The sequence below is a fragment of the Macaca fascicularis genome, chromosome 10, assembly GCF_037993035.2.
Source record: "Macaca fascicularis isolate 582-1 chromosome 10, T2T-MFA8v1.1".
NCBI lineage: Eukaryota > Metazoa > Chordata > Mammalia > Primates > Cercopithecidae > Macaca > Macaca fascicularis.
Genome location: NC_088384.1, coordinates 86,787,199 through 86,796,940, shown reverse-complemented (window position 1 = coordinate 86,796,940; position 9,742 = coordinate 86,787,199). Strand labels below are relative to the sequence as shown.

General features: G+C 55.1%; 1 protein-coding gene across 1 annotated transcript; it reads right to left on the bottom strand.

Annotated features, from left to right (window-relative positions):
• Positions 1-1,413: 1,413 nt before the first annotated feature.
• Positions 1,414-7,480, bottom strand: TCF15 (transcription factor 15). Its single transcript, XM_005568588.3, has 2 exons — positions 6,891-7,480; positions 1,414-1,828 (listed from the first exon to the last, which is right to left on the bottom strand). Exons 1-2 carry the CDS (start codon positions 7,407-7,409, stop codon positions 1,754-1,756), a joined length of 594 nt encoding a protein of 197 aa, XP_005568645.1. The 5' UTR covers positions 7,410-7,480; the 3' UTR covers positions 1,414-1,753.
• Positions 7,481-9,742: the final 2,262 nt, after the last annotated feature.

Sequence of the window (9,742 nt, the reverse complement as noted above, 5' to 3'; positions counted from 1 at the left end):
ATTCCACAACTCCCTTGATCTCCCCGGGCCTCGGTTTTCATCTGTGAGGAAGACCAGGTTGGTCGGGCTCATTCCTGTGGTGTCTGGCACAATGCCTGGCACACAGAGGGTATTGGCAATCTGTTTGTCAATTTGCAAAATGGGAGCCACAATTCAGGCTCAGAGGGTCAAATGCAGGGGAGTGGGTAGAGGCAGAACAGAGGGGATAGGAATATGGACTCTGGGGCCAGACTTCAGTCAGTAAACATGAAATGGATCACTTGAGCTCAGGAGTTTGAGACCAGCCTGGGCAACATAGTGAGACCTTGTCTTTAAAAAAATAAATTAAAAATAAAAGTGTTGTTAAATAAATAAACTGTTGAGATAGGCATATGAATGCACCTTACTGAGGAGAGGGTGGCTGCCTGGCTGCCCTGGCCTTTCCCTGGCTCTCACCCTCAGGCCTCTCAAGCTTCTCTGATCCTCGCCTCACAGGGACACAGCCCCAGCCTGAGAGCGCGAAGAACTCCTAGCTGCACTGATCAGCTGTACCCATCGCTGTCTCTGCTGGGTCTACAATGGGGGAGACACCAGCCTTCACCTCCCAGGGCTCCTGGGAGTGTAATCGGGGTAATAGGTGCTGGTTTTCCACCTGGGGCATCTCCAGGGCAGGGAAGGAGCTGCTCTGGGCTTCAAAGGTGGACGGACTCAGGGTGTCACCCTGCCATGTGCCTCTGGGTGTCATTGGTCTTCTAAGTCATTTCAGATAACACAGCGGTAGGAATATTCCCCTTTAGCATGCACTCATTTGCACCTGTGGAAAACCACATGCCTTGTTGGTGATAGCATCAAAGAGGGATTGAAGGACGGCACGTTCACAAAATGGAATAATAAGCAGCTCAGAAAGAAATGAAATACCCTTTAGGTACTGACTTGGGATGATACCAAGCTAGATTAAGGAAAAAAAGGAGCTGAAAGTGTGTACGATGTGCTGTCATTTGTGTATTTGCCTGATCATTCATAGCGAATGGGACATCACAGGAAACTGGTGCCCTAGGCTGCTTGCAGAGAGGAGAGCTGGTGGCCGGAGGACAGGGGCAGGGAGACTTTTCAACACATATCCTCTGGTACCTTCCGAATTTTGAACCATGTGAATGAAATGAACGCAGTCCTTATTCAAAAATAAATAAAATTAAGATTTCTTTACCAACCATACCAGACACCTAACAGTTGTTAAGAACATCTGATAAACAGCAGACTGAGGAAGGTTTGGTTATGGCTCCCGGAGAGGGGGCTCTGCCTGTCTTCCCCAGCCCCACCCCTCTAGGGCTCAGGGCAGCCCCTGGAACGTCTGTGCCTCTCTCTAAGTCCAGGGGAGGGCCCACCTCTGACCTCCGATGTCCACAGGCCCCCTCCTCAGCTCAGAACGACGTCTTTTATTTAAAAATAGCTTTTATTTTAAACTCACCAATTCTCTCTCTCACACACACTCACACTCACGCACAGACATACACATACACCCTCTGTCACCAACAGTCTGTGTTTTTCCAAAGTTCTGCCTTGTCTCTGACCAGCCAGAGCTGCGCAGGCTGAATGGATCCTCACAGTTCTCCAGGATCGGGTGGAGATGTCCCGAGGGCCCTGCCCAGAGTGTCCTGGACCCAGGCCATGGTCCCCTGGTCCCCACACAAAGAAGGGGTGGGCTCGGCTCCTGGGGTCTTCTTCCCTGTACAACCAGTGGCTGGCTCCTGGCCTCCTTCTCCAGGGTCCAGGCTCATCTCCGCGGCCCTCGAAGGGGGGCCACCCCCCTCACCTTCAAGCAGCTGCCCCCCAGGTCACGACGGCCACCCTGCAGAGGGGGAGAAAGAGTATAAGGAGGTTCGATCAGGCCAGTGTGAACACTAACCTCTGTATCCACCAACAGGGATCCTGATAAATAAATCACAGTTCAGCCACACGATCAAGTTCTCTGCAGCAGAAAGCAGAAGAAACCTTTTCTGGACTGATACGGACTGCTGCCGAATGACAATGTTATGACAATGTTTAAGGACAAAAGCAAGGGGCAGGCTGAATGCGCCTGTGTGCTGTGATTGCTGGAGAGAAGTGCACGTGGGAAATTGCGAGTGGGTTTCTTCAGAGAGGAATTTGATGATGGAGAGAGGATGAGAGGGAGGCTCTCTCATGCTATACTTTTTTTTGAGACAGAGTCTTGCTGTGGCCAGGCTGGAGTGCAATGGAGCAATCTCAGCTCACTGCAACCTCCGCCTCCTGGGTTCAAGGGATTCTTCTGCCTCATCCTCCCAAGTAGCTGGGACTACAGGCGACCACCACCACGCTTGGCTAATTTTTGTATTCACGCTATACTTTTTTACCATTTCCATTTCTTTCCCATATGATCTGTTGCTTTAAAAAAAAAGAAAAGGATCCAATACATTTTAAAGCATAGTATTTTACATGGGCAAAACCAGCACACCCCGCAGTGGTCTTCCCCCTGCCTGACTGCATGCCTAGTGGCTCACTCTTCCACCTTCAAAAAGGGGACTGGATTTCTGGCCTCTTTGACTTCCTTCAGGGCGTCCCCTTTGCCAGGAATGTGCTCTCAGGTCTTGTCTCCCTGGAAAGGTTTCTCCGTTCCTAAATTGCCTAGCACTTCCTGTCTTTCTGGGGACATTCCATGGGGACGAATCGCAGAAGGACAAGGCAGGGTCTCTCCTTTGTCCCACCTTCTGGACTGGGATCTCAGGGAATGGTAGGGAAAAGGAGTTCTTCACTCTGTGGTCCCATTTCCAGCCTGGGCTCTCTTGGCCCAGGACCTGACTTGGAGCAGGCACCAATCAATGCCGACTGAATTAAGTGGCAGCCATTGGAAGATGGGCTAATGGTGGCAGTCCCTGAAATCATCAGTCCCTACAGGGGCTGTCTCTACCAGCTCTTCTCATTGATATTTTCAGACTGGACACATGTGTTTCATCCTCACCATGAGCCAGAGAGGTCACAGATGTTAGAGCACCCCCTCTTTTGCGGCCTCCAGCCACTGAGTGACTGGCCCAGAGGCACCCAGCCAGTTGTAAAAGAGCTGGGCTAGAAATCTATGTTGTCCAACAATCTGTCCTGTTTCCAGGACACGATAGTGTCTGAAATCCCACTGTAAATGCTCATCGCCCTGAGCCTGGCTAGATGATGATGGAACAGGCAGCTTTCTCAGCCCACTTACAGAAACAGCTGACCATCTGGGAGCTCTGCCCCCTGCCCCCTCCACCCCCAGGTCCAGGTTGGGGCAGATCCATCCAGATGCGAGCCCAGCCTCCCTCGAGGCTCTTGCAGCCCAGGGACAACATGTTCACTCACAGGCAGGGCTATTTTGAGGGCTGAGGCCACAGTCCCAGCAGAGCCTGGGGCTTGGGCTTCTCAGACAAACTCTGGCAGGAGTGGCTGAGAAGGGCAGATAGGGGAGGGGGTGCAATATTAAGGTTGAATTAGAAAACTGGCCTTCCCCTCTTTAAGTCCTCAGGGACAGGGAGAGCTGCCCCCTTCCACCCCAAGTCTAGAGGTCATGTGGAGACCTGGGGTCCCAGAAGAATGCTGGGACTGTTCACCTCCCTGAACCTCGGTTTCTTCATCTATGAAATCGGGACAAAATGATTTTACTTGCCATCTCAAGGTGCAGTCGAATGTGAATGCAGCTGTGTAAGCTGCTAAGTGTGCTTAGAAGAGGTCCTGACAGCCGGGTATGGTGGCTCATGCCTGTAATCCCAGCACTTTTGGGAGGCCGAGGCAGGCAGATCATGTGAGGCCAGGAGTTCGAGACCAGCCTGGCCAAACATGGCGAAACCCCGTCTCTACTAAAAATACAAAAAATTAGCCAGGTGTGGTGGCTGGCACCTGTAATCCCAGCTACTGGGGAGGCTGGGGCAGGAGAACTGCTTGAACCCAGGAGGCAGAGGCTGTAGTGAGCTGAGATCATGTCATTGTACTCCAGCCTGGGTGACAGAGCGAGACTCCGTCTCAAAAAAAAAAAAAAAAAAGAGGTCCTTACAAGACCCCAGTTTGTTTGTCCCTTAGGAACTTAGCACCAAGGGTCTTCAGGAAGCACCATGGTTAGGAGTTAGGTTTAAGTGAGACAGACCTAGGCTTTGATCCCTACTTTGCCAAGGGCCAACTACTGCACCTCAGGCAAGTGATTTCATCTCACTGAGCCTCAGTTTCCCCCCCCCGTAAAGGGGAGTTACTTTATAGGATCACACAAGCTAACATAGGATTACACAGGCTAATCTAGGTAAAGCCTTGGTACAGTGTTGGGAATATAGTAAATGTTCATAAGTATTACTATCAGCATCATCTACTGAGAGTGCCTCCTGGTCCCAGCTACCCTCTGGGTATACCAACAGGGGAGAGAGAGCCTTACAAGATGATCCTGTCCGATCCCCACCCCCAGGTGACAAAGGGAAAACAGGGCAGAAACAAGAACCCCAGTTCCACCTCCCACTTGCTAATTCTACCACAGAGGGCCACACCTAACCCGTCCTTCAACAGAAAGATGCTACAGGGAACTGTTTCCACGGCAACCCCAACTCCAGACTGGCCAGGATGGGAGGGAGGTGGTGGCTCAGGGTAAAGGAACAGGGTGTTGGGTCTTAAAGCTCTCTGGCCCCCCCAAAGCTCAGAAGGGAACAAGAGCTCCCCAAGACAGCCAGTTTTCTTCCAGCAGAGTCTTCAAGGGGCCATAGCTGGCCAGGATTGCCCCTCTCGCCTATTCCCAGAGGAGACTGTGGGGTTGAGAGCATTGTTTCTACAGCCAAATTTGGCTGGGTTCTTGGTCCCATAGACAGATCCCAGGGAAGCAGCCAGGCCCAGGGGAGGTCCCTGTGAGCTGTGGGACAGGCCTGAGACCTGCAGAGAAGTCCCCCAGCCTGCCTGCTGTGGGGGTGGACACATGACAGTTACAGGGACTTACCCCTGTAACCTATCCCACGTCTCAACCAGGCAGGCCTGAGTTTGAATCCTGGTTCCATCACTGACTGTGTGTCTCTGCGCCACTGGCAGCTCCTCTAAGCAAGTGGGGATAACCGCAGCGCCTCATTCCTGGCTGTTGCCTGATTTTAATGATAACTCATGAAGAGTGCTTAGCACAGATCAGTGCTCATGAAGGCTGCTGTCACTGCTGTTACTGGCCATTGTGCTCCCCCTCTGCACTCCCGCCACTTTTAGCCTCTTCCCTCTTCCTTCTCTAGGTCTCAGCTCTTGCTGTATGCCCCAATCCTAGAACACCCTTTCCATCGGCCTGTCCCTGTTCTAAAGCATCCTTCAGAAATGTGACACAGAAACCCTGTCAGCACTCACCCTGGGTTGGGGGCTTCCTCTGGGCTCTGAGAATCCCTTTGTGCTTCCCCTACCCCATCATCAGACCACAGCATCCTCATCTTCATCTCCCTGCCCTGACCCTGGGGCTGCACTGTCAGGTCCTGACTGGTGGATGGGTAGGGACCTATAACCTGCTTCTCTGGGGTTCTCAGAGCCAACAGCAGGCAGCTGTCGGGTAGCTAAGGGTTGCTAACTGGAATGAATGGGTGAAAGGCACTCAGGGAGTATCCCTGAGGGCCCCTTCAGGTCTTCCCATCTCAGGAAGCCTTAAAGGCCCACTCCTGGCTTCTCAGCCCAGCCTGGGGCACTGACAGGGGCCCACAGCTGGGAGCAGTAGGGACCATGGAGAGGGTACAAGCCTGAGGCTAAGAAGACGGATTCAGGGCAACTGAGGCAGCCAAGTGTTGAGAAAGCAGGCTGGATGTCTGATGGGCCAGACAGAGGGTGGTCTCAGGCCAAGATGCAGAGGCCTCCGCAGAACAGGGTGGAGCAAGGGACCAAGGGGAGCTGTGAGAACCAAACAGCAGGGAGTCAGGGGCCTAACTCCAATTCCCCATGCCCTTCCACTTGGCCACCAAAAGTCAGTACTCTCTCATGCTCAGTTTCCCTGGATGCAAATGGTAGCTGCTGGAATACAAGTTGTTAGACAGGCTTCTTTACTGTAGGAAAAACCCAGGCCAGAAAGGCACAGGATCTGGGGATGAAGCAGGTTCCTTGGGGCCTGGGCAAGGTTTCAGCCAAGAGGCCACCTCTGCTGCCACACAGCCCCCGCCCACCCCTACTAGCCTGGTCCACTTCCTTGCCCAGGACACACTGCAGGAGCTGCACACCAGCTCCCTCCAGCTGAGCCAAGAGTGCCCTCTCCCAACACCACGTCCTTTTGGGGGCTGGGGGCTCTCAGGGGGCCCCTTCTTCACTCCTACTGCTCATCCGCTGGGAACCTCAGGCTCTCGGTTGGGGGTTTGTGGCGTCCTTTCTTCTCAGTCTCCTGCTCTTGGGTTAGATCTCAGGACAGGGGACAATTACTTCAAGGTGGGGGCAACACACACCAGGCAAACCTAGGGCGAGCACCCCAGCTTCCCAGCTGAGTAAATGTGGGCAGGTGATTCCATCTCTGATGCTCAGATCTTCACGAGGATAAAATGGGCAGAAAAACTACCTGCCTGAAGGGATTCTTGTGAAGGCAAAAAAGTGGATGTGGAGCGCATCAGCACAGAGGAAGACTCAATAAAAGATGGACTTTGTTATTCCGTCCTCATGCTGTCTTCCCAGCAGGAAGGAAGTACCAGCACACCTTTCGTTGGAGGGGATATCCCACACTGAGCAGTTAAATCAGACCCGAACTCTGGGTTTTCCTGCATCCTTTCTGTTTGGGGGACAGGACATTAAGTCAGTGGTTCTGTTCCACACCAGACCCTGGGCTTGGGGAGCCGCACCCAGCACAATTCCACGTCGCTTCCCCCTGGCCTCGTTGGGGCCCCTTCCCGGAGAGGCAACGTCCCCCGCCTACCCCGACCCAGTGGCCGCAGTGAGGGACGCAGCACACTCACCCCCTTGCGCTGGTTGCTGAGGCAGAATGTGCAGATGGAGCGCGGCTGGCGGCCGCCGTCGGCGGCGGTGGGGACGGCGCTCTTGGCACTGCCGGCGGCGCGGAAGCACGGCTGCCCGTCGTCGGCCGAGTCGCCCAGCAGCAGCACGTTGGCCAGGTGCGCGATGTAGCTGGATGCCAGGCGCAGCGTCTCGATCTTGGACAGCTTGCGGTCCACCGGCTCGGTGGGGATGAGCGTGCGCAGCGCCGTAAAGGCCGTGTTCACGCTCTGAGTGCGGTCCCGCTCCCGTGCGTTGGCCGCCTGCCGCTGTCGCACCACCACCACGGGGCCCGCGCCGCCGCCCGCCCGCCGCCCGCCCCCGGGGCCCGGGCCGCGCCGCGCCGCCTCCAGGCCCTCGCAGCAGCCGAACGACTGGTCCGACGCGTCGCTCTCGCTGCGGTTCTCCTCGTCCTCGCTTAGCAGCCGCACGTCCGGGTACAGCACGTGCGCGCCGACTGGCCGCAGCAGCGCGAACGCCATGGGCGCCGGCCGCGTCCCTCCGAGCTCCGCGTCCCAGCGTTGGCCGCGCCCCGCCGTGCGCTCCCGCGCGCTCCCACGGCCCCGCCGGCCCCCGCCTTATAGGCGAGGGAGGGGCCAAATGGCAAGGCCGCCCCGGCCGGGGGCGGAGGGCTCCGCCCGGCCAATGGGGAGACACCCGCCGCACCCTGGCCAATGACTACGCGCCCACCGCCTCCGTTCCCTAGGTTGAAAGCGGCCCGGGAGCTGGTGGCCCACCCCGAAGGCTCCCATTCCGGGCTGGCTAGCCCGGCAGATGCTGGAGGTCTGGGCGAGTCTGCCGGGGTGGGCCCAGATTCGAACGTTTTGTCCCCAGCCTGGACCACCTGGGAGACGCGGGCAGGTCCCTTTCTCCTCTCTTGGACTCAGTTTCCTCATTCGGAACGTTCAGATTGCGGAGAAACAGCTAGTGTATTCCTGCCCTCAAATTCTAATCCTGTAGTTCTGCAACTTTCATGTGCGTAAGAACTGGGGAGGGGGCTTTTGCTATTACAGAGTCCCAGATTGCTCCCACTCTGATTAAGCAGTTCTGGAACGTGCCCAGGAACGTGCATTTTGTAACAAGCCATTGGTGATAGTGGTGGTGTCAGTGGAGAACACTTGGAGAAAAGCTATAATCTCTCCAAATGAGGATTCGATGGTGTCTTGTCCCTGAAGACAAACTTAAAAAAAAAAAAAAAAGCAAAACAAAACCACAACACACAAACACCAGTAGTTCGTTCATTTATTCAACAAATATTCGTTGGATCCCTACTATATGTCAGGCATGGTTTTAGGTCAGGATACAGCCATTAACAAAACAAATTTTTCACCCTCACGGAACTGATGTTTTGGTTGAGGCACTACCGTGTGCCAGACGCGGTGCTATATACTCTATTGAGCCCAGCTGAGGCTGCAGGATGGCAGCCCTGAGTTACAGGTAAGAGAGCTCTGGCCTTCAGTCATGCAGGTGGGAGTGGGGGCGCTAGCTCCAGCCTGTCCGGTTTCACTACTTCTTGGAATCCTACCACCACCATCCCATCGCGCACACACACGGGCTATCTTTCCTCAATGCCTGCCTTCCTTCTAGAAACCTTAGATTGTTCAGCCTGATGTGTCCTCCTCAGAGAACTGCTGAGCCAACGGTGGTTGCTGGGGTCTCCATCTCACTCGTGCCGGCTGCTCAGCTCTCTCCAGGCACTAGCTAAACCAGTATCCCGCTTGGCCTTGAAAATAAGCCCGAATGGCAGCCCGTATAGCAGAGAGAACGCAGGGAGTGAAGTTGAAAGGCTCCTAGGTGCATTTTGGCTCCTCTGGGCGTCTGTGTTCCTGACGATGCCTGCAGCTCTGCCATGCTGTGCTTTCCCGGCTTCCCTGATCCAGTTCAGAACTGGGGGAAGAAGAGGGAACGAGGGGTTTCCCATGGCTGCCGGGGGTGGAGCCCCTTAGGATCCAGGGTCTGCGGGAGACTCTGTTCCCACACCTGGATTCCCCCACTGCCACCATTTGACCGTGACCCCAGCCAGGCTGGGCTTTGGGGAGGAGGAAGGCAGCCAGCATGGGCCCCCTCCCCGCAGGGCTGGTCCCACACACAGCCCCAGGCCAGGCTGCTGCTTCCTGAGCCGATGAATTATTACCGGGAGATTTCCTTCCCTGTCTGCGCCTCCTCACAGGGGCTCCCAGCTCACTTCACTTTCCCTTTCTCCCCCTTCTCCCCCTCCTCTCTGCTCCTGACCCTCAGGCAGCTTGAAATTCCTCTGTCCAGCCCCCTCCCAATTCCACCTCCAACTGGAGATGCCAAACAAGGCGTGAACTGGGCCGGAAGGCGAAGAGGGGCTTGCCTTGTAGGCTCATTCATTTATTCGCTCCTTAGGCAGATTTCTCGACACTTGGGACCCTGGGAGTAAAAGAAAACCATGAATGAGACTGAGACAGGCCTTCTGCAGCCGAGAGGGGAAGGCGAGCTATAAACAAAGGACTTCAAGACAATGTGGTAGGAGCAAGCCAGGGTCTGGTATCAGAGAGACCCAGTTCCGGTTCCAAGGTCAGCTGCTTCCCAGAGTCTCAGTTGCCTGCTCTGAAAATGAGATAATAATAGTACTCATACCCAGGGCTGGTGATGGTTCCATGAGTTTGTGCCAGTAGAGCTGGGGCCTGGCACACAGGAGTGCTCAATACCTGCGAGGAGTTTGTGCTACTGTTTTTAGGGGCTGGCCCCAGCCAACTGCCTGGGAAAGGGCTGAGCAGCATGGACTTTTCTAGTTCTTGTCCCTGGGAGTGCAGAGGGGACTCCTGCCACATTCTCAGCTCACCTACAC

Bases quoted from the DNA above. Each gene is read 5' to 3' on its own strand.
- TCF15 (XM_005568588.3), bottom strand. From the start codon at position 7,409: ATGGCGTTCGCGCTGCTGCGGCCAGTCGGCGCGCACGTGCTGTACCCG. The intron at 1,829-6,890 runs GTGAGTGTGCTG...CCCCCTCTGCAG, and splicing joins TCAGCAACCAGCGCAAGGGG to GGTGGCCGTCGTGACCTGGG.